General features: G+C 40.8%; 1 protein-coding gene across 1 annotated transcript in view; it reads left to right on the forward strand.

Moving 5' to 3' along the window:
• Window positions 1–4,198: 4,198 nt before the first annotated feature.
• The window catches only part of LOC139765806 (glutamate receptor-like), a 50,620-nt gene continuing 28,531 nt past the window's right edge, over window positions 4,199–26,287 (forward strand). Inside the window, exons 1-2 of the mRNA XM_071693598.1 lie at window positions 4,199–4,237; window positions 12,532–12,690. Coding sequence (XP_071549699.1) covers window positions 4,214–4,237; window positions 12,532–12,690 — 183 coding nt within the window. The 5' untranslated portion in view covers window positions 4,199–4,213. The remainder of the gene's footprint in view (window positions 4,238–12,531; window positions 12,691–26,287) is intronic.

Raw genomic sequence — 26,287 nt, forward strand, 5'->3', positions numbered from 1 at the left:
AGCCAACTTGTGGTAAAAACGTTCTTGATCTTGTCCTCACCCATGACGCAAACTTAATCAACTCTTGCGAAGTAGGCGAGAGATCAATTTAGATTCTGAAATAAATGTCATCAAACTCTTGATCCCAGATTACAGGCGAGCAAATTCTGAAAATATTAGAAACGAAATTCGCAGTACCAATTGGACAAAACGTATTCACGTTCACGTAGTAGAGGAAATGTAGAATAACTCTAAAAACACACTGTTCGAGATTGAAAGTAAACATATTCCACGAATTACAAAGAGATATTGCAATATTTCAAAACCTTCATGGATGAGTAGGAGAATAGAAGGACTGATTCAAATCAACGGGAACCGATGACAGTCATCAGGAATTAATCAAAATCCAAAGAAAGTGTAAGAAGGTCATAAGACAGAGTAAACACGAGGAAGAATAAAAGAATTTCTTTGGAAGTTAAGAATAATCCTAAGGAATTCTTCAAATATGTAAGAAAAAGGAAGACAGTAAAGGAAGGAATTGGACCATTACGAAACTAACATGACACACTAACTACTGACGACAAGGCAATGGCTATCATACTAAATCATTCCTTTAACTCTGTATTTAAAATTGAAGAAACATCTCCAATACCACAACCAGTGAAACTGTTTCAAGGATCTGATGAAGAAGAGTTGAAGGTTTGAGAAATAAGGAGCTCTGAAATACTGAAATAACTGGACCAATTAATCCAACAAATCCAACGGCCCAGATAACTTATCTCCAAGATTTTTAAAGGTCAGGAGACAGATGATATACCCATGACAAAAATATTCAGCAAATCTCCCTCAGATGGTCAGGTGCCAACTGACTGGAAACAAGCAAATGTTACTCCTATATGTAAAAAGGTGACAAATATTGTGCCTTGAACTCGCCCAGTTAGCCATACGTCAGTGTTAGGTAAAATGATAGAAAAATAATACGAGATGATATTGTCACGTTTCTAGAACACAAAATTATATCGGACAACCAACACGGTTTCTGCAATAGATCCTGCCTGAGAAATTTACGGGAATTTTTTGATGGTGGGAATCAGATTTGGAACGAAAAAGTACCGTCTGATGTCTGATGTAGTATATTTAGGTTTCCAAAAGGCTTTCGATAAATCACCTCACAAGAGACTTTTACATAAACTCAAAGCACACCGGATCGTGGAAGAACTCTGTACATGGATCGCAGACTAGCTTACCAGAAGAAAGCAGCGTGTAGTATTAAACAGCGAAGCCTGACATTGGCTACACATAACGAGTGGTGTGCCACAGGAGCCAGTCTTGGGCCGAATTCTTTTCATGATATACTTTTATGGCCTAGAACTCGGTCTCATATATAAGATCTCCAGATTTGCTAAAAATTCTAAACTAGGGGGTAGAGCTTCAAATAGGCGGAACTGCGAAATGACTCAAATACATCTTAACCTGCTAGTTCGATAAAGTGAACCACGAGCATCTTTTCGAAATACAAGAAGATACGGTTACTAGGACAGATGGAATAAAACTCATAGCTAAAAGATATAGTACGGACGTGGGAAAAAGCTTCTTTTCCTGTAGGTTTTTTTATCACTGGAATAAGTTACCAGCACACGTAGTGAATGCTGAAACTATAAATACCTTCAGAAGTCGTTTAGACAAATGTCTTATAAATTCAGGTATACTTTGAGGATACGACAGAAATAAACGTATAAACGACAGCGGTAACGGACACACGAGAAGGCTAATGTGCAGCAGCGGGGAATCGGTGATAGCTTAATAAGTACTGAGCGGTATTAAATTGTTCTTGTCAAGTTGAATATTTTTTTTTTTTAAACAACCCAGTCGTGGGCAAATCATGTACTAGCAGAGTGGTCAGACAGATGGCAAATGAAGTTTAATGTAGACAAGTGCAAAATTATGCACTTTAAGGACAAGAATATACGTTACGATTAAAAACTATTCAGAAACTCTCTAACTCAAGTAAATGAAGAAAAGCATCTTCAACTTAGCTTTAGCAACAATATGAAGTACACTAAACACTGCCAAGCAACAGGTAAAAAAGGCAACCAAATGTTAGGTTTCATCGCAAGGAACATAGATCACAAGACACCAGAAGCAATTCTCACACTTTATAATTATCTAGTCCAGTTTTGGTTTCAAGACTATGAAGAAGAAGAGGAAATATTAGAGCAAGTACAAAGACGCGGGACAAAGTAGATCCTATCCCTTAGAAATCTGGCATACGAAGATAGACTAAAACGACTGGATCTCTTTTCCCTTAAATAACGTAAACTTTGCGATGGCTTAATCTAAGAGTTCAAAATTCTTAATGAGCTCGACAAAGTCAATCATGAACATTTTTTTTTTTCCGAAATTTAAGAAGATATGGTTACCTGGACAAATGGAATAAAACTCAAAGCTAGAAAATAAGTAGGGAGCATTGAAATAAATTACCGTCAGACGAAATGAATGCTGAGCTATATATACCTTCAAAAGTAGTTTAGACAAATATCTTATTAATTCAGGTATACTCTGAGAAAAACACCAGAAATAAACTGTATAAACGACATCGGCAACAAGAGCATTAGAAGGATAACGTGCAGCAGCTGTGAGTCGGCGATAGCTTAAAAAACTGATGAGCGGCATTACATTTTCTTGTCAAGTAAACTCCCTTTTTTCTTTACCAGACAACCCAGTCGTGGGCCAATCAGGTCTCCTGCTGACTGTCTTTCTCTTGTAAACTCACGTAGCCCATACTCGTCTATTTGCCACCCATCTCTCTCTTACCCTGTCATCATTTACTCGATCAACATTACTCACATCAAATATTTTCCTCAGACATTTAATTTCCATTATATATATCATATGCACCCTCTATCGTATATTTTCATCTATAACCTATGTCCCATATCCATCGAATATTGTCGGGACTTGTATACCTTCAAAAATATAATGTTTCCCTCTCAAACAACAACCTCTCTTTCCGTACATTCCTCACTGTTCGCAGAACCCTTGTCACCTTAACAACTCTATGACTCACTTGCGCTCTTCCATGGCTCCTTTCATTAGTATATCCACTCCCAGGTATCTAAAACACTTCACTTCCTACAAGTTTTCTCCTTTCAAAATCATAGCTCAACAATCTTGTCTTTGCACTGCTAAACGTTAGAACTTTGATTCTATTTACATTTTTTCTCAACTGTCTCCTTTATGTAATTGGAAAGTCTTATGCTCCTGTTAATGTAAAGAAGATGCACTAGTAAACATTTGATCATAGCCGACCCATATAAAGTAGATATGGACTAAAATGCCAGCTACTGGTAACCATAAGTACATATAATTTTTATGCAATGATATCTTATTTTCAAGCAAGTTTATTTGACATGATCACAGCGTATCCTCGAGTCATCTCTGGGAGATAAACTTTCAGTGCCATGTCCTGAACTAGCATATCAATGACACACTAAGGAACTAATGAGGAAATGGGAAATAACATATTTTCTTCCAGGTCTCATATGTGTGTACTGTAGATACAAAGGGAGTGGATGGAGAGAACTTGTCCTGTTTATCTCTGAGGTTGCTGGTGATTTGCGCCTACACTTGAGACTGAGCTGCTGCCAGCTATGAGAGCCATCCTATTCTTTCTTTCTCTCTGTTGCTGATGCATTCTTCAAAGTCTACTTTTGGTCCTAGCGTGTTTTCTGTTTCATGAATTTAACTGTTCACTGGTTTGTGAGGAGTTAGGAAACCTCTTCTGAACCTCATACCTTGGTCTATGGAGATATCTGAGAAGTTATCTTTTATTAATTGGTTGATCAATTGTTTCTATTTTCATACCTTTATGCCATTGTCTCCCTTACCAAAAACTCTTGGTGTCCCTGTGTTAAGTCCAAGGTTTGAGGTACTGCCAATTGCTAGGGGTGAGAGGGTAACACAGTTAATGTTCGTGGGACATAACCTCGAAGAGAAAAGTATTCTAATTTTCAGATGCAATATCATCATGATAGCAGTAAAGGTAAGTGCATGCTGGATTTTTTTTTTATGATAATGTGCTCGTATCTATTTGACTTATTATTTTTTGGTAAGTTCCTACAATTAGTTCGATAATAGATTCCTCAATTTCTTTTCTTCTGCGTTAAGGTACCAGTTGGTACGACCATCTGATGGACTGTGGGGAGCTGAACAATCTGATGGATCCTGGTCTGGCATGATGGGCATGGTGCACAGGGAGGTAGGTGCCAGGTGAGGCGATCACTGGGTGGTGAGGTGACTGTACAGGGAGGGAGGTGTCAGGTGAAGTGATTACTGGATGGTGAGGTTACTGTACAGGGAGGTAGGTGCCAGGTGAGGCGACCACTGGATGGTGAGGTGACTATACAGGGAGGTACATGCCATGTTGAGTGACCATTGGATGGTGAGGTGACTACACTGGAAGGTAGGTGCTAGGTGAAGTGACCACTGGATGGTGAGATGACTGTGCAGGGAGGTAGGTGTCAGGTGAAATGACCATTAGATGGTGAGGTGACGGTACAGCGAGGGAAGCGCTCAAGGTTAAAGAGAAAAAATGGTTTGAAAAAGTCTTGGGGGTAAGTCAGAGGTTAGTGAGGGAACAAAAGCTAAGGATACAAAGTAGCACAACACCTGAAGCAGGAGTTATGGGAATGTGTGATAGAGTGCATGAAATTAGATTCTAGATTGATGTGAGTAAAACTGGTAGTGGATGGCGAGAGATGGGTGTTTATTGGTGCTCATTCACTCGGTCATGAGAAGAAAGATCATAAGAGGAGCAGCTGAGTGAGTGTATCGGCAGTTTTCGTGCGCGAGACCAGGTATTAGTGATGGGTGATTTGAATTCGAAGGTAAATGATATGGCAGTATAAAGTATGCACATGGGTTATTCAGTGTTATGAATGGAAATGTTGAAGAGCCTGTGAAGTTGTGTGGCGAGAAAAGACCGGTAATTAGGAATATCTGGTTTAAAACGAGAGATGTACACAAGGATACTTATGTGAGTAGGAGAGATGGTCAACGGGCATTACCAGATTATATACTAATTGATAGGTGGGCAAAAGAAACACTTTTGCATGTAAATATGCTGTGAAGGTCATCTGGTGGGATATCTGACCACTGCCTAGTGGGGACGAGTGTGAAGGTTTGTAGAGGGTTTTGTAAAAGAGGAGACACTGTCGGGGGGAAGTGGGTGGTGAGAGTAAGAGAGATTGGAAAGGAGACACGTGTGATGAAATACCAGGAGAAACTCTGAGAAGAATCTGCAAAAGGTGAGAGCAAATGAGGTGAGGGGAGTAGGTGAGGAATGGGAGATATTTTGGGAAACAATAATGGCACGCTCAACCGATACAGGTGGCATGCGAAAGGTGGGAGGAGGGCAGATAAAAAAGGGAATTGAGTGCTTGGATGGAGAAGCAAAGGTGCTTGTGAAAGAGAAAAGAGAGGCTTTTGGGAGGTGCTTTTAAGGGAGGAGTGAAAGTGGTTGATGTTTGTATAAGAGAAAGAGGCAGAAGCTCAAAAAGAAGGTGCATTGGTTGAAAAAGAGGGCGAAAGAGACTTGGTGTGAGAGAGAAACAATAAACTTTAGGAAGAACAAAATTTGTTTTGGAAGGAGGTAAATAGTATGAGGAAGACAAGAAAATAAATGGGGGCATCGTTTAATGAAGCAAAACTGATAAAGTGAGGAGGGATGGCGTGAGTACTTTGAAGGACTGCTGAATGTGCTTGATGATAGAGTGGCAGATGTAGGGTGTTTAGGTCTGGGTGGTATGCAAAGTGAGAGAGTCAGGGAGAGCAGTTTGGTGACAAGAGAAGAGGTGGTGAAAGCCTTGCGAAAGATGAAAATCTGACAAGGCGGTGGGACTGGATGGTATCGCAGTAGTATTTGTTTAGAAAGGGGGTGACTGTGTTGTTGATTGGTTAGTAAGGCTTGTCAGTGTAATTATGGATAATGTTGAAGTATCTGACCATTGGAGGATTGCATGTAGAATGCATTTCACTCTCTTGCATGCTCAGGACCCAACCTCTCAAAATCATTTTCACTCCATTCTTCCACTTACAACTTCGTCTCGCGCTTCTACTTCTCTCCATCACTCCATTCTTCCACCTCCAACTTCGTCTCGTGCTTCTACTTCTCTCCACTTCTGATAAATACATCGTCTTTGCCAACCTTTCTTCACTCATTTTCTCAATAAGTCCAAACCATTTCAACACACCCTCTCCAGCTGTCTCAACCATACACTTTTTATTACCACACATCTCTCTTACCCTTCCATTACCTATTCGATTTAACCACCTCACACCACATTTTGTCATCAAACATTTCCTTTCCATCACATCAACCCTCCTCCACACAACCTTATCAACAGCCCATGCCTGGCAACCATTTGATTTTTTTGGAACTACTACTCCTTCAAACATATCCATTTTGGCACTCTGAGATAACGCTCTCTCTCTCCAAACATTCTTCATCACTCATAGAACCTTCGCCCCCTCCCCCACCATATGACTCACTTCCACTTCGATGGTTCCATTCGCTGCTAAGTCCACTCCCAGATATCTAGAACATCATTTCCACCAATTCTCCATTCAAACTCATATGCCAACTAACTTGTCACTCAGTCCCGCTGAATCTGACTCACTTCTTAGGCCCTCATCCCGAGGAGACTGCATATTCGCCCCTCTCCCCCAAACTCTGGCATTTACCTCCCTACCCATCCCATCCATAGACAAATTAAACAAAGATGAGGACATCACACACCCCTGCCGTAGACAGACATTTACTATAAACCAATCAGTTTCCTCTCTTCCTACTCGTACACATGCCTTACATCCTTGATAAAACTTCTCACTGCTTCTAGCAGCTTACCTCCCACACCGTATACTCTTAATACCTTCCACAAAGCATCTGTATTCAATCTGTTTCCCTAAGTATATCTCACACACATACTTCAAAGTAAACACCTGATCTGCACATCCTCTTCCACTTCTGAAAGCCACGATGCCCCTTCCCAGTCTCATGCTCTGTACATGCCTTCATCCTCTCAGTCAACATCCTCCCATACAATTTTTTAGGAATACTCAACAAACACATACCTCTGTAGCTTGAGCGCTCACCTTTATCCCCTTTACCTTTGTACAATGGCACTATGCATGCATTGCGCCAATCTTCAGGCACTTCACAATGATCCATACATACAATGGATATTCTTACCAACCAATCAGCAACATAGTCACCACCTTAATAAATTCAACTGCAATATCATCCAAACCCATTGCCTTGCCGAATTTAACCTTCCGCAAGGCTTTTACCACCTCCATTCTCTTCACCAAATCACTTTCCCTGACTCTCACTTCTCACACCACCGCGACCAGAAAACTCTACATCTGCCACTCTATCATCAAACACATTCAACAAACTTTCAAGATACTCACTCCATCTCCTTCTCACTTCATCACTACCTGTTATCAAATTCCCCCTTGCTCCCTTCACTAATTTTTTTTTTTTTTTTTTTTTTTTATACTTTGTCGCTGTCTCCCGCGTTTGCGAGGTAGCGCAAGGAAACAGACGAAAGAAATGGCCCAACCCCCCCCATACACATGTACATACACACGTCCACACACACAAATATACATACCTACACAGCTTTCCATGGTTTACCCCGGACGCTTCACATGCCTTGATTCAATCCACTGACAGCACGTCAACCCCTGTATACCACATCGCTCCAATTCACTCTATTCCTTGCCCTCCTTTCACCCTCCTGCATGTTCAGGCCCCGATCACACAAAATCTTTTTCACTCCATCTTTCCACCTCCAATTTGGTCTCCCTCTTCTCCTCGTTCCCTCCACCTCCGACACATATATCCTCTTGGTCAATCTTTCCTCACTCATTCTCTCCATGTGCCCAAACCATTTTAAAACACCCTCTTCTGCTCTCTCAACCACGCTCTTTTTATTTCCACACATCTCTCTTACCCTTACGTTACTTACTCGATCAAACCACCTCACACCACACATTGTCCTCAAACATCTCATTTCCAGCACATCCATCCTCCTGCGCACAACTCTATCCATAGCCCACGCCTCGCAACCATACAACATTGTTGGAACTACTATTCCTTCAAACATACCCATTTTTGCTTTCCGGGATAATGTTCTCGACTTCCACACATTTTTCAAGGCTCCCAAAATTTTCGCCCCCTCCCCCACCCTATGATCCACTTCCGCTTCCATGGTTCCATCCGCTGACAGATCCACTCCCAGATATCTAAAACACTTCACTTCCTCCAGTTTTTCACCATTCAAACTCACCTCCCAATTGACTTGACCCTCAACCCTACTGTACCTAATAACCTTGCTCTTATTCACATTTACTCTTAACTTTCTTCTTCCACACACTTTACCAAACTCCGTCACCAGCTTCTGCAGTTTCTCACATGAATCCGCCACCAGCGCTGTATCATCAGCGAACAACAACTGACTCACTTCCCAAGCTCTCTCATCCCCAACAGACTTCATACTTGCCCCTCTTTCCAAGACTCTTGCATTTACCTCCCTAACAACCCCATCCATAAACAAATTAAACAACCATGGAGACATCACACACCCCTGCCGCAAACCTACATTCACTGAGAACCAATCACTTTCCTCTCTTCCTACACGTACACATGCCTTACATCCTCGATAAAAACTTTTCACTGCTTCTAACAACTTGCCTCCCACACCATATATTCTTAATACCTTCCACAGAGCATCTCTATCAACTCTATCATATGCCTTCTCCAGATCCATAAATGCTACATACAAATCCATTTGCTTTTCTAAGTATTTCTCACATACATTTTTCAAAGCAAACACCTGATCCACACATCCTCTACCACTTCTGAAACCACACTGCTCTTCCCCAATCTGATGCTCTGTACATGCCTTCACCCTCTCAATCAATACCCTCCCATATAATTTACCAGGAATACTCAACAAACTTATACCTCTGTAATTTGAGCACTCACTCTTATCCCCTTTGCCTTTGTACAATGGCACTATGCACGCATTCCGCCAATCCTCAGGCACCTCACCATGAGTCATACATACATTAAATAACCTTACCAACCAGTCAACAATACAGTCACCCCCTTTTTTAATAAATTCCACAGCAATACCATCCAAACCTGCTGCCTTGCCGGCTTTCATCTTCCGCAAAGCTTTTACTACCTCTTCTCTGTTTACCAAATCATTTTCCCTAACCCTCTCACTTTGCACACCACCTCGACCCAAACACCCTATATCTGCCACTCTGTCATCAGACACATTCAACAAACCTTCAAAATACTCATTCCATCTCCTTCTCACATCACCACTACTTGTTATCACCTCCCCATTTGCGCCCTTCACTGAAGTTCCCATTTGCTCCCTTGTCTTACGCACCCTATTTACCTCCTTCCAGAACATCTTTTTATTCTCCCTAAAATCTACTGATAGTCTCTCACCCCAACTCTCATTTGCCCTTTTTTTCACCTCTTGCACCTTTCTCTTGACCTCCTGTCTCTTTCTTTTATACTTCTCCCACTCAATTGCATTTTTTCCCTGCAAAAATCGTCCAAATGCCTCTCTCTTCTCTTTCACTAATACTCTTACTTCTTCATCCCACCACTCACTACCCTTTCTAAACAGCCCACCTCCCACTCTTCTCATGCCACAAGCATCTTTTGCGCAATCCATCACTGATTCCCTAAATACATCCCATTCCTCCCCCACTCCCCTTACTTCCATTGTTCTCACCTTTTTCCATTCTGTACATAGTCTCTCCTGATACTTCTTCACACAGGTCTCCTTCCCAAGCTCACTTACTCTCACCACCTTCTTCACCCCAACATTCACTCTTCTTTTCTGAAAACCCATACTAATCTTCACCTTAGCCTCCACAAGATAATGATCAGACATCCCTCCAGTTGCACCTCTCTAATGTTCGTATTTATTTTCTTGTCTTACGCAAGTCATCTATCTCAAACCACAGCATTGTTTCATTCTTCCTAAAGTGTAATGATGCTCTCACCCAAACTCTCATTTGCTCCCCTTTCCATCTGTTGCATCTTCCTGCGGATAGGGGTGAAAGAATACTTCCCACACATTCTACGCATGTCTTAGAAGGCGACTAAATGGGGCGGGGAACTGGGGGCTGGAAACAGAAGAAGTCAAGCTGGGGGGGCTCATTCTCCCCTAAGGCTCAAATTGGGGTGTCTGACTGTGCGTGAGTGTAACCAAGATGAGAGGATGGAAGAGATAAGTAGTAAGTTTGAAGAAAGAAACCTGATGTTTTGGCTCTGAGTGAAACAAAGCTCAAGGGGAAAGGGGAAAAATGGTTTGGAAAAGTCTTTGGAGTAAATTCAGGGGTTTGTGAAAGGACAGCACCTAAGGAAAGAGCAGCACTACTCCCGAAGCAGAAGTTATGAGAGTGTGTGATAGAGTGCAAAGAAGTAAATTCTAGATTGATGTGAGTAAAACTGAAAGTGGATGGAGAGAAATGGTGTTTATGCACCTGGAAATGAGAAAAATATCTTGACAGGAAAGTGTTTTGGGAGCAGCTGAGTGAGTGTGTCAGCAGTTTTGGTGCACAAAACCGGGTATTAGTAAAGGGTGATTTAAATGCAAAGGTAATTAATGTGGCAGTTGAGGGTATAACTGGTGTACATGAAGTATTCAGTGCTATGCATGGAAATTATTAAGAGCTTTTGGTTTGAGTGCAGAAGAATGATTGGTGATTGGAACTGCCTTGTTCAAAAAGAGACATATACACAAGTATACGTATGTGTGTAGATGATGAAAAGGCGAATTGGATTACGTGTTAACTGATAGGCATGTAAAAGAGAAGCTTTTGGATGTTAATGTGCTTAAAGAGGAAGCTGGAGGGATATCTGATCACTATCTTGTGGAGGCAAAGGTGAAGATTTGTAGATCTTTTCAAAAAAGAAGAGAGAATGTTGGGAAGAAGAGAGTGGTGAGAGGAATTAGGCTTGGAAAGGAGACTTGAGTGAAAAAGTACCAGGATAGATTGAGTGTAGCATGGGAAAAGGTGAGAGGAAATGATGTGAAGGGAGTGGTTGAGGAATGGGATGTATTTAGGGAAGCAGTGATGGCTTGCGCAAAAGATGTATTTGGCATGAGAAAGGTGGGAGGTGGGCAGATTAGAAAGCGAGGTGAGTGGTAGGATGAAGAAGCAATGTTATTAGAGAAAGAGAAAAGAGAGGTTTTTGGACGACACTTGCAGGGAAATAGTGCAAATGACTGGAAGTTGTATAAAAGAAAGCGGCAGGAGTTCAAGGAAAAGGTGTAAAAGGTGAAAGAGAGGGCAAATGAGAGTTGGGTTGAGAGAGTATCATTAAATCTTAGGGCGAATGAAATATATATTTGGAAGGTGGTAAATAACGTGCGTAAGACAAGAGAAGAAATGACAACATCGATGAAGGGGGCAAGTGGGGAAGTACTAACAAGTAGTGATGAAGTGAGACGGAGATGGAGTGAGTATTTCAAAGGTTTGTTGAATGTTTTTGATGATAGAGTGGCAGATACAGGGTGTTCTGATCGAGGTGGTGTGCGAAGTGAGAGGGTTAGGGAGAATGGTTTGGTAAACAGAAAAGAGGTAGTGAAAACTTTGTGGAAGATGCAATCCTGCAAGGCGGCGGGTTTGGATGGTGTTGCAGTGGAATTTATTAAAAAAGGGGTTCACTGTGCTGCTAATTGGTTAGTAAGGATATTCACTCTATGTATCATGATGAAGTGCCTGAGGATTGGCGGAATGCATGCATAGTGCCAATGTAAAGGCAAAGGGGATAAAGGTGATTGTTCAGACTACAGAGGAATAAGTTTGTTGAATATTCCTGGGAGATTGTATGGGAGAGTATTGACTGAGAAGGTAGACACATGCACGGAGGTCCATATTAGCATATAAGAATAACAATATAGGATTTTGCTTTACAGTCAGTTTTATTTATCATTGGAGGAAGAATGGGTAAAGACACAAAATAAAGTAACATGCTTTCTGAACCATACTGGAGACAGATATGTACCTTTAGGTAGAATTAAGCTTATACTCAGACTTTATCATCTGCAGATTTTTTTCATTATTATTAGATGAAACTTGCCTTCATTATCACTCAAAATCATAGATAATCACTCTTATACCGTTGAGGATGTCCGCTCAGTTCCTTTCAGGAGTCTGAGATGTTGTTATGTAGCTTTGTTCATATGAAACTATTAAAAGATACTCGTTTATAAGCTAAATCTGGTGCTCCTCCCGAGTAATACAGTATCCTTTACGAAGTGATGTAACATTTGTGTTCGCCGTTACAGAGTTACTTCTGCAATACCATTTTCTCCATAAGACCTTCCTCCGTGATCCTGCGCCAATGTCTGTAATCACCTGTATGAGGAAATATTAACATTCTCATAAAACTCAGTAAATCATGTCATCCTACCGATGTTGACGGAGGAAAACATCTTTATATCTGTCTTGCAGGAGGTGGAGTTTGCTTTAGGTCCCTTCACAGTAACTCCCCAGAGGGAGACGATCAGCGACTTCTCGGAGCCTTTACACAATGACAACGTGGCGCTGGTCACGGTGAGACCTGGCTTGGAAAGTGATGTCGCTGGCTTCCTCAAACCTTTCACAACAAAGGCATGTCGGAGTTAGACAAAAGGAATTAATCATATTGCCCCTCTCATTATTCTTCTCTCTTTTTTCATACATGTTCGCCGTATCCTGTGTTAACGAGGTGGCGCCAGGAACAGACAAAGAAAGGCGTCATTCATCAAATCCATTCCCTAGCTGTCATGTGTAATGCACGAGACCACCAGCTCCTATCCACAACTAGCCCTAACATACCTTTCCAAAGTTTCCTCCAGCTGCTCGCTATATCCTGGTTCAGTCGACTGAAAGCACATCGCCCACTGTATACCACGTCGCTCAAATTTACTTAAACCTGTTCACATATCCTCCTTCATTTCTCGGCCCCGATCACTCAAAATCTGTTTCACTCCATCCTTTCTCCATCCAACATTGTTTTCCCTTTCTCTCTGTACCAACCTTTAACACCCACATCTCTTTTCTTAGCCTCCTCTCACACATTCTTTCTCTTTCAGCGCATACTTTTTAACTCCAGCAACCACCTCTTGTTACACACCACACTTCTATCCTATCACTTTAATAAACTCGAGCAACCCACCACACACCACATATTGTCGTCGAATATTTCACTTTCAACACATCCATCCTCTCAACTACAGTCCATGCCTCTCATCCAAACAGCATCGCTGGGACTACTACACCTTCAAACATACCTATTTTCACCCTCCTTGGTAGTGACCTCTCAACACATTCCTAAGTGGTTATAAAACTTTCGCTCCCTCATCCATCCTATGACTCTCCATGTTTACCTCCTTTTATACTCACATCTATACCAAACAGTTCCTCTGCATCGTCAAACCTAATAGCCATGATTTCAATCATATATGCTCTCAATCTTATTTCCCATACTCTCACTTACTCAGACACCAACCTTTGTAGTTTCTAACGCGAATCTAACACCAATAATATGTCACTGTCAAACAAAAAACAGATTCACTTCCCAGGTCCTCTCATCCCCGAAAAACTGCATACTACCTTTCTCTCCAATACCCTCACATTTACTTCCTTCATCACCCCATCCATAAACCAATAAAACATGATGACATCACACATCCCCGCCGCAGACCCACCGTTGCAACTCACCCTTCTCCCTACCTACTCGCACACTCACTCTAGCCTCTTCATAACAATTCCTAATTGCTTCAAATAGCTTTCCCCAAAAAAGCATCTCAATCAGCCACATCATATGTTTTCTCCTGATCCATAAATGCCACACACAAGGCCTTCTGTTTCTCAGCGTATTTCTCACGCATTCTTCAAAGCAAACAATTGATTCACAAATTCTCTGACACTCCTGAAACTGCGTTGTTCTATTCCAATCTGATGCCCTGTGCTTGGGACTGTCCTCTTACTCGTCACTCGTCCACACTTTATCGCACGTTCAACAAACGTCTACCTCTTGCTTTCATACAGTAAAACTCTACAGGCATTCCACCGATCCTCAGGCATCTCACCATAATCCATGCATACACTGGAAATCCTAAATGACCAATCAGCAACACGGACGCTCCCTTTCTTAAGAAAATGATTTCAACACAACCCACTCAAGCCGCCTTATCTCATTTCATTTTATAGACAAACCTTTCACAACCACTTCCCTCTTCAATATCCTATTTTCTATGACACTCTCACTCCTGATATTTCACCGACCTAAAATCCTACATCAGCTGCCGTATCATCAAACATGTTCAACACTCTTTCATAGTACTCATTATATCTCCTATTTGCCACATGACTTCCGCTTACCGTTTCCCATTTGCTCTCTTCACAGATGTTCCTATCTATTCTCGTATTTCTTCACATAATCAACCCCCTTCCCAGACATCTTTTCCTCCCGGAGGTTTCCTGATACTTGCTCACTTCAGCTCTCGCTTGCCTTCTTTTTCAGCCCTTGCACCTTCCTCTAGACGTCCTCCCAAAGTGAGTCACAGGGTGGGGAAGGGGGCAAATGTTTTGGGAGCGTTGAAGAATGTCTGGAAGGCAAGAACGTTATCTTGGAGGGCAAAAATGGGTAGGTTTGAAGGAATAGTGTTTTCAACAATGTTATATGGTTACAAAACATAGGCTTTGGACAGGGTTGTGCGGAGGAGGGTGGATGTGTTGGAAATGAAATGTTTGAAGACAATATATGGTGTGAAGTGGTTTGATCGAGTAAGTAATAAAAGGGTGAGAGAAATGAGTGGTAATAAAAAAATTTCGGCTGAGAGAGCAGAAGGCATGTTGAAATGGTTTAGACACATGGAGAGAATGAGGGAGGAAAGATTGACAAAGAGTATAAATGTGTCGGAGGTGGAGGAAAGAAGGAGAAGCGGAAGACAAAACTGGAGGTGGAAGGATGGAGTGAAAAAAATTTTGAGTGATCGGTGCCTGAACATATAGGAAAGTGAAAGGCGTGCAAGAAATATAGAGAATTGGAACGATATGGTACATCGGGGTCGACGTGCTGTCAATGGATTAAACCAGGGCATATGAAGCGTGTGTGGCAGCGCAAGGAAACAGACGAAAGAATGGGCCAACCCACCCACATACACATATATATGTATACATACACGTCCACACACAGCATATATATATACCTATACATTTCAACGTATACATACATATACACACACACCCATATATACACATGTACATAATTCATGCTGTCTGCCCTTATTCATTCTCGTCTCCACCCCGCCACACATGAAACAACAAACCCCTTCCCCCCATGTGTGCGAGGTAGCGCTGTGAAAAGACAACAAAGCCCACATTCGTTCACACTCAGTCTCCAGTTGTCATGTGTAAAGATACGAAACCACAGCTCCCTTTCCACATACAGGCCCCACAAAACTTTACGTGGTTTACTCCGACGCTTCACATGCCCTAGTTCAATCCATTGACAGCACGTCGACCCCGGTATACCACATCATTCCAATTCACGCTATTCCTTGCACGCCTTTCACCCTCCTGCATGTTCAGGCCCCGATCACTCAAAATCTTTTTCACTCCATCTTTCCACCTCCAATTTGGTCTCCCACTTCTCCTCGTTCCCTCAGCTTTGACACATATAACCTCTTTGTAAATTTTTCCTCACTCATTCTCTCCATGTGACCAAACCATTTCAAAATACCCTCTTCTGCTCTCTCAACCACACTCTTTTTATTACCAGACATCTCTCTTACCATTTCATTACTTACTCGATCAAACCAAAATACACCACATATTGTCCTCAAACATCTCATTTCCAGCACATCCACCCTCCTGCGCACAACTCTATCTATAGCCCACGCCTCGCAACCATACAACATTGTTGGAACCACTATTCGTTCAAACATGCTCATTTTTCCTTTCCAAGATAACGTTCTCGACTTCCATACATTTTTTAACGCTCCCAAAACTTTCGCCCCCTCCCACACCTTAGGATTCAACTTCCGCTTCCATAGTCTCGTCCGTTGCCAAATCCACTCCCAAATACCTAAAGCACTTCACTTCCTCCAGTTTTTCTCCATTCAAACTTACCTCCCACTTGACTTGTCCTTCAACCCTACTGTACCTAATACCCTTGCTCTTATTCACATTTACTCTCAGCTTTCTTCTTTTACACACTTTACCAAACTCAGTCACTAGCTTCTGCAGTTTCTCACCCTAATCAGCCACCAGCGCTGTATCATCAGTAAACAACAACTGACTCACCTCCAAAGTTCTCTCATCCACAACAGACTGCATACTTACCCCTCTTTCCAAAACTCTTGCATTTACCTCCCTAACAACCACATCCATAAACAAATTAAACAAACATAGAGACATCACGCACCCCTGCTGCAGACCAACATTCACTGAGAACCAACCGCTTTCCTATCTTCCTACACGTACACATGACTTACATCCTCGATAAAAACTTTTCACTGATTCTAAAAATTTGCCTCCCACACCATATATTCTTGATACCTTCCACAGAGCATCTCTATCAACTCTATCATATGCCATGTCCAGATCCATAAATGCTACATACAAATCCATTTGCTTTTCTAAGTATTTCTTACATACATTCTTCAAAGTAAACATCTGATCCCCACATATTCTACCACTTCTGAAACCACACTGCTCTTCCCCAATCTGATGCTCTGTACATGCCTTCACCCTCTCAATCAATACCCTCCCCTATAATTTCCCAGGTATACTCAACAAACTTATACCGCTGTAAACTGAACACTCACTTTTATCCCCTTTACCTTTGTAAATTGGCACTATGCAAGCATTCCACCAACCCTCAGGCACCTCACCATGAGTCATACATATATTAGATAACCTTACCAAGCAGTCATCAATACAGTCACCCACTTTTTTGATAATTTCCACGGCAATACCATCCAAAGCCTTGCCAGCTTTCATCTTCCGCAAAGCTTTTACTACCTCTTCTCTGTTTGCCAAATCATTCTTCCTAACCTTCTCACTTTGCACACCACCTCACCCAGAAAAACCTTATACCTGCCACTCTATCATCAAACACATTCAACAAACCTTCAAAATAATCACTCCATCTCCTCATATCACCAATACTTGTTATCGCCTCCCCATTAGCCCCCTTCACTGATGTTCCCATTTGTTCACTTGTCTTACGCACTTCATCTACCTACTTCCAAAACATCTTTTTATTCTTCCTAAAATTTAATGATACTCTCTCACCCAACTCTCATTTGCCATCTTTTTCACCTCTTGAACCTTTCTCTTGACCTCTTGCCTCTTTCTTTTATACATCTCCCAATCATTTGCATTATTTTCCTGCAAAAATCTTCCAAATGCCTCCCTCTTCTTTTTCACTAATAATCTTACACGTTCATCACACCACTCACAACCCTTTCTAATCAACCCACCTCCCATGCTTCTCACGCCACAAATATCTTTTGCAAAGGCCATCACTACTTCCCTAAACAAATCCCATTCCTCCCCCACTCCAATTATGTCCTTTGTTCTCACCGTTTTCCATTCTGTACTCAGTCTCTCCTGGTACTTCCTTGTACAAGTGTCCTTCCCTAGCTCACTTACTGTCACCATCCTCTTCACCTAAACAATCTCTTCTTTTCTGAAACCCCCCACAAATCGTCACCCTCCCTTCCACAAGATAATGATCAGACATCACTCCAGTTGCACCTCTCAGCACATTAACATCCAAAAGTCTCTCTTTCACGCGCCTATCAATTAACATGTAATCAATTAACGTTCTCTGACCATCTCTCCTACTTACATACGTATACTTATGTATATCTCTCTTTTTAAACCAGGTATTCCTAACCACCAGTACTTTTTCAGCACATAAATCTACAAGCTCTTCACCATTTACATTTAAAACACTGAACATATCATGTGCACCAATTATTTCTTCAATTGCCACATTACTCACCTTTTCCTTGAAAACACCTATCACTATAATCTGGTCCCGTGCATCAAAACTACCAACACACTCACTCAGCTCCTTCCAAAACACTTGCCTCTCATGATCTGTCTTCTCATGCCCAGGTGCGTATGCACCAATAATCACGCATCTTCCCCATCAACTTTCAGTTTTACCCATGACAATCTAGAGTTTATTTACTTAAACTCTATCACATATTTCCACCACTCCTGTTTCAAGGAGTAGTGCTACTCCTTCCCTTGCTCTTGTCCTCTCACTAACCACTGACTTTACTCCCAAGACATTTCCAAACCACTCTTCCCCTTTACCCTTGAGTTTCGTTTCACTTAGAGCCAAAACATCCAGGTTCTTTTCCTTAAACATAATACCTATCTCTACTTTTTTCTCATCTTTTTCACATACATTTAGACACCCCAATCTATTCATATATATATATATATATATATATATATATATATATATATATATATATATATATATATATATATATATATATATATATATATATATATATATATATATATATATATATATATACATACATACATACATAATATATATTTTTTTTTTTTTTTTTTTGCCGCTGTCTCCCGCGTTTGCGAGGTAGCGCAAGGAAACAGACGAAAGAAATGGCCCAACCCACCCCCATACACATGTATATACATACGTCCACACACGCAAAATATACATACCTACACAGCTTTCCATGGTTTACCCCAGACGCTTCACATGCCCCGATTCAATCCACTGACAGCACGTCAACCCCGGTATACCACATCGCTCCAATTCACTCTATTCCTTGCCCTCCTTTCACCCTCCTGCATGTTCAGGCCCCGATCACACAAAATCTTTTTCACTCCATCTTTCCACCTCTAATTTGGTCTCCCTCTTCTCCTCGTTCCCTCCACCTCCGACACATATATCCTCTTGGTCGATCTTTCCTCACTCATTCTCTCCATGTGCCCAAACCATTTCAAAACACCCTCTTCTGCTCTCTCAACCACGCTCTTTTTATTTCCACACATCTCTCTTACCCTTACGTTACTTACTCGATCAAACCACCTCACACCACACATTGTCCTCAAACATCTCATTTCCAGCACATCCATCCTCCTGCGCACAACTCTATCCATAGCCCACGCCTCGCAACCATACAACATTGTTGGAACCACTATTCCTTCAAACATACACATTTTTTCTTTCCGAGATAATGTTCTCGACTTCCACACATTCATCAAGGCTCCCAGAATTTTCGCCCCCTCCCCCACCCTATGATCGACTTCCGCTTCCATGGTTCCATCCGCTGTCAGATCCACTCCCAGATATCTAAAACACTTTACTTCCTCCAGTTTTTCTCCATTCAAACTCACCTCCCAATTGACTTGACCCTCAACCCTACTGTACCTAATAACCTTGCTCTTATTCACATTTACTCTTAACTTTAGGTATATATATATATATATATATATATATATATATATATATATATATATATATATATATATATATATATATATATATATATATATATATATATATATATATGTATATATATATATAAATATATATATATATATATATATATATATATATATATATATATATATATATATATATTATCCCTGGGGATAGGGGAGAAAGAATACTTCCCACGTATTCCCTGCGTGTCGTAGAAGGCGACTAAAAGGGGAGGGAGCGGGGGGCTGGAAATCCTCCCCTCTCGTTTTTTTTTTAATTTTCCAAAAGAAGGAACAGAGAATTGGGCCAGGTGAGGGTATTCCCTCAAGGCCCAGCCCTCTGTTCTTAACGCTACCTCGCTAATGCGGGAAATGGCGAATAGTTTGAAAGAAAGAAAGATATATATATATATATATATATATATATATATATATATATATATATATATATATATATATATATATATATATATATATTGGTTCTCAGTGAATGTAGGTTTCCGGCAGGGGTGTGTGATGTCTCCATGGTTGTTTAATTTGTTTATGGATGGGGTTGTTAGGGAGGTGAATGCAAGAGTTTTGGAAAGAGGGACAAGTATGAAGTCTGTTGGGGATGAGAGAGCTTGGGAAGTGAGTCAGTTGTTGTTCGCTGATGATACAGCGCTGGTGGCTGATTCATGTGAGAAACTGCAGAAGCTGGTGACTGAGTTTGGTAAAGTGTGTGAAAGAAGAAAGTTAAGAGTTAATGTGAATAAGAGCAAGGTTATTAGGTACAGTAGGGTTGAGGGTCAAGTCAATTGGGAGGTGAGTTTGAATGGAGAAAAACTGGAGGAAGTGAAGTGTTTTAGATATCTGGGAGTGGATCTGGCAGCGGATGGAACCATGGAAGCGGAAGTGGATCATAGGGTGGGGGAGGGGGCGAAAATTCTGGGATCCTTGAAGAATGTGTGGAAGTCGAGAACATTATCTCGGAAAGCAAAAATGGGTATGTTTGAAGGAATAGTGGTTCCAACAATGTTGTATGGTTGCGAGGCGTGAGCTATGGATAGAGTTGTGCGCAGGAGGATGCATGTGCTGGAAATGAGATGTTTGAGGACAATGTGTGTTGTGAGGTGGTTTGATCGAGTAAGTAACGTAAGGGTAAGAGAGATGTGTGGAAATAAAAAGAGCGTGGTTGAGAGAGCAGAAGAGGGTGTTTTGAAATGGTTTGGGCACATGGAGAGAATGAGTGAGGAAAGATTGACCAAGAGGATATATGTGTCGGAGGTGGAGGGAACGAGTAGAAGAGGGAGACCAAATTGGAGGTGGAAAGATGGAGTGAAGAAGATTTTGTGTGATCGGGGCCTGAACATGCAGGAGGGTGAAAGGAGGGCAAGGAATAGAGTGAATTGGAGCGATGTGGTATACCGGGGTTGACGTGCTGTCAGTGGATTGAATCAGGGCATGTGAAGCGTCTGGGGTAAACCATGGAAAGCTGTGTAGGTATGTATATTTGCGTGTGTGGACGTATGTATATACATGTGTATGGGGGTGGGTTGGGCCATTTTCTTTCGTCTGTTTCCTTGCCCTACCTCGCAAACGCGGGAGACAGCGACAAAGCAAAAAAAAAAAAAAAAAGTAAATATATATATATATATTTTTTTTTTTTTTTTTTTTTTTTTTTTTTTTTATACTTTGTCGCTGTCTCCCGCGTTTGCGAGGTAGCGCAAGGAAACAGACGAAAGAAATGGCCCAACCCCCCCCCCCATACACATATATATATATATATATATATATATATATATATATATATATATATATATATATATATATATATATAAATATATATATATATATATATATATATATATATATATATATATATATATATATATATACATATATATATATATATATATATATATATATATATATATATATATATATATATATATATATATATATATATATATATATGCATATGAATAGATTGGGGTATCTAAATATGTGTGAATGTAACCAAGATGGGAAAAAAGTAGAGATAGGTATTATGTTTGAGGAAAAGAACCTGGATGTTTTGGCTCTGAATGAAACGAAACTCAAGGGTAAAGGGGAAGAGTGTTTTGGGAATGTCTTGAGAGTAAAGTCAGAGGGTAAAGGGGAAGAGTGGTTTGGGAATGTCTTGGGAGTAAAGTCAGAGGTTAGTGAGAGGACAAGAGCAAGGGAAGGAGTAGCACTACTCCTGAAACAGGAGTGGTGGAAATATGTGATAGAGTTTAAGTAAATAAACTCTAGATTGTTATGGGTAAAACTGAAAGTGGATGGGGAGAGATGCGTGATTATTGGTGCATACGCACCTGGGCATGAGAAGACAGATCATGAGAGGCAAGTGTTTTGGAAGGAGCTGAGTCAGTGTGTTAGTAGTTTTGATGCACGAGACCAGATTATACTGATAGGTGTTCTAAAGGAAAAGGTGAGTAATGTGGCAATTAAGGGAATAATTGGTGCACATAATATGTTCAGTGTTTTAAATGTAAATGGTGAAGAGCTTGTAGATTTATGTGCTGAAAAAGGACTGTTGATTAGGAATACCTGGTTTAAAAAGAGAGGTATACATAAGTATACGTATGCAAGTAGGAGAGATGGTCAGAGAATGTTAACTGATTACACACTCTTTTTATTACGACACATCTCTCTTACCCTATTATTACTTACTCGATCAAACCATCTCTCACCTTATATTGTCCTCAAACATCTCATTTCCAGCACATCCACCCTCCTGCCCACAACTCTATCCAAAGCCTACATCTCGCAACCATAAAACATTGTTGGAACCACTATTCCATCAAACATACCCACTTCTGCTTTCCGAGATAATGTTCTCGACTTCCACACTTTCTTCAAGGCTCCCAGAATTTTCGCCCCCTCCCCCACCCTATGATCCACTTCCGCTTCCATGGTTCCATCTGCTGCCAAATCGACTCACAAATATTTAAAACACTTCACCTCCTCCAGTTTTTCTCCATTCAACCTTACCTCTCAATTGACTTGGCCCTCAACCCTACTGTACCTAATAACCATCCTCTTATTCACATTTACTCTCAACATTCTTCTTTCACACAATTTACCAAACTTAGTCACCAGCTTCTGCAGTTTCTCACATGAATCACCCACCAGCGCTGTATCATCTGCGAACAACAACTGACTCACTTCCCATGCTCTCTCATCCACAACAGACTGCATACTTGCCCCTCTCTCCAAAACTCTTGCATTCACCTTCCTAACAACCCCATCCATAAACAAATTAAACAACCATGGAGACATCACACACCCCTGCCGCAAACCTACATTCACTGAGAACCAATCACTTTCCTCTCTTCCTACACGTAAGCATGCCTTACATCCTCGATAGAAACATTTCACTGCTTCTAACAACTTGCCTCCTACACCATACATTCTTAATAGCTTCCACAGAGCATCTCTATCAACTCTATGATATGCCTTCTCCAGATCCATAAATGCTACATAGAAATTTATTTGCTTTTCTAAGCATTTCTCAAATACATTCCTCTAACCACTTGTGAAACCACACTGCTCTTCCCCAATCTGATGCTTTTTACATGCCTTCACACTCTCAATCAATACGCTCCCATATAATTTCCCAGGAATACTCAACAAACTTATACCTCTGTAATTTGAGAACTCACCTTTGTTGCCTTTGCCTTTGTTCAATGGCACTATGCAAGCATTCCACCAATCCTCAGGCACCTCACCAAGAATCATAAATACATTAAATAACCTTACCAACCAGTCAACAATACAGTCACCCCCTTTTTTTATAAATTCCACTGCAATACCATCCAAACGTGCTTACTTTCCGGCTTTCATCTTCCGCAAAGCTTTTACTACCTCTTCTCTGTTTACCAAATCATCCTCACTACCCTCACTTTGCACACCATCTCGACCAAAAAAACTTATATCTGCCACTCTATTATAAAACCCATTCAACAAAACTTCAAAATACTCACCCCACCTCCCTTTCACATCACCACTACTTGTTATCACAACCCCATTAGCCCCTTTCACTGAAGTTCCCATTTGTTCCCTTGTCTTACGCACTTTATTTACATCCATCCAAAACATCTTTTTATTCTCCCTAAAATTTAATGATACTCTCTCACCCCTACTCTCATTTGCCCTCTTTTTTACCTCTTTCACCTTTCTCTTGACCTCCTGCCTCTTTCTTTTATACATCTCCCACTCATTTGCATTATTTCCCTGCAAAAATCGTCCAAATGCCTCTCTCTTCTCTTTCACTAATAATCTTACTTCTTCATCCCAGCACTAACTACCCTTTCTAATCTGCCCACCTCCCACTCTTCTCATGCCTCAAGGATCTTTTGCGCAAGCAATCACTGCTTCCCTAAATACCTCCAATTCCTCCCCCACTCCCCTTACCTCCTTTGTTCTCACCTTTTTTCATTCTGTACTCAGTCTCTCCTGGTACTTCCTCACACAAGTCTCCCTCCTAAGCTCACATACTCTCACCACTCTCTTCACCCCAACATTCTCTCTTCTTTTCTGAAAACCTCAACAAATCTTCACCTTCGCCTCCACAAGATAATGATCAGACATCCCTCCAGTTGCACCTCTCAGAACATTAACATCCAAAAGTCTCTCCTTTGTGCTCCTATAAATTAACACGTAATCCAAAAATGCTCTCTGGCCATCTCTCCTACTTACATTCGTATACTTATGTATATCTTTTTTTTAAACCAGGTATTCCCAATCACCAGTCCTTTTTCAGCACATAAATTTACAAGCTCTTCACCATTTCCATTTACAACACTGAACACCCCATGTATACCAGTTATTCCCTCGACTGATACATTACTAACCTTTCATTGAAATCATCCATCACTATAACCCGGACTCGTGCATCAAAACCACTAACACACTCATTCAGCTGTTCCCAAAACACTTGCCTCTCATGATCTTTCTGCTGATGCCCACGTGCATATGCACCAATACTCACCCATCTCTCTCCATCCACTTTCAGTTTTACCCATATCAATCTAGAATTAATTTTCTTACACTCTATCACATACTCCCACCACTCCTGTTTCAGGAGTAGTGCTACTTCCTCCCTTGCTCTTGTCTTCTCACTAACCTCTGACTTTACCCCCAAGACATTCCCAAACCACTCTTCCCCTTTACCCTTGAGCTTCGTTTCACTCAGAGCCAAAACATCTAGGTTCCTTTCCTCAAATATACTACTTATCTCTCCTTTTTTGTCATCTCATATGTATATATATATGTATAAACTATATATATATTTTCTTTTTTTTTTTTTGCTTTGTCGCTGTCTCCCGCGTTTGCGAGGTAGCGCAAGGAAACAGACGAAAGAAATGGCCCTACCCACACCCATACACATGTATATACATACGTCCACACACGCAAATATACATACCTACACAGCTTTCCATGGTTTACCCCAGACGCTTCACATGCCCTGATTCAATCCACTGACAGCACGTCAACCCGGCATACCACATCGATCCAATTCACTCAATTCCTTGCCCTCCTTCACCCTCCTGCACGTTCAGGCCCCGATCACACAAAATCTTTTTCACTCCATCTTTCCACCTCCAATTTGGTCTCCCACTTCTGCTCGTTCCCTCCACCTCCGACACATATATCCCCTTGGTCAATCTTTCCTCACTCATTCTCTCCATGTGCCCAAACCATTTCAAAACACCCTCTTCTGCTCTCTCAACCACGCTCTTTTTATTTCCACACATCTCTCTTACCCTTACGTTACTTACTCGATCAAACCACCTGACACCACACATTGTCCTCAAACATCTCATTTCCAGCACATCCATCCTCCTGCGCACAACTCTATCCATAGCCCACGCCTCGCAACCATACAACATTGTTGGAACCACTATACCTTCAAACTTACCCATTTTTGCTTTCCGAGATAATGTTCTCGACTTCCACACATTCTTCAAGGCTCCCAGGATTTTCGCACCCTCCCCCACCCTATGATCCCCTTCCGCTTCCATGGTTCCATCCGCTGCCAGATCCACTCCCAGATATCTAAAACACTTCACTTCCTCCAGTTTTTCTCCATTCAAACTTACCTCCCAATCGACTTGACCCTCACCCGTACTGTACCTAATTACCTTGCTATTATTCACATTTACTCTTAACTTTCTTCTTCTATATATATATATATATATATATATATATATATATATATATATATATATATATATATATATATATATATATATATATATATATATATATATATATATATATATATATTCATATATATTCTTTCTTTTAAACTATTCGCCATTTCCCGCGTTAGCGAGGTAGCGTAAAGAACAGAGGACTGGGCCTTTTTTGGAATATCCTCACCTGGCCCCCTCTGTTCCTTCTTTTAGAAAATCAAAAAAAAAGACGAGAGGGGAGGATTTCCAGCCCCCCGCTCCCTTCCCTTTTAGTCGCCTTCTACGACACGCAGGGAATACGTGGGAAGTATTCTTAATCCCCTAACCCCAGGGATAATTTACATATATATGTATATATATATATATATATATATATATATATATATATATATATATATATATATATATATATATATATATAAATATATATATATATATATATATATATATATATATATATATATATATATATATATATATATATATATATATATATATATATATATATATATATATAT

Source organism: Panulirus ornatus, chromosome 56 (genome assembly GCF_036320965.1).
Source record: "Panulirus ornatus isolate Po-2019 chromosome 56, ASM3632096v1, whole genome shotgun sequence".
NCBI classification, from domain to species: Eukaryota; Metazoa; Arthropoda; class Malacostraca; order Decapoda; family Palinuridae; genus Panulirus; species Panulirus ornatus.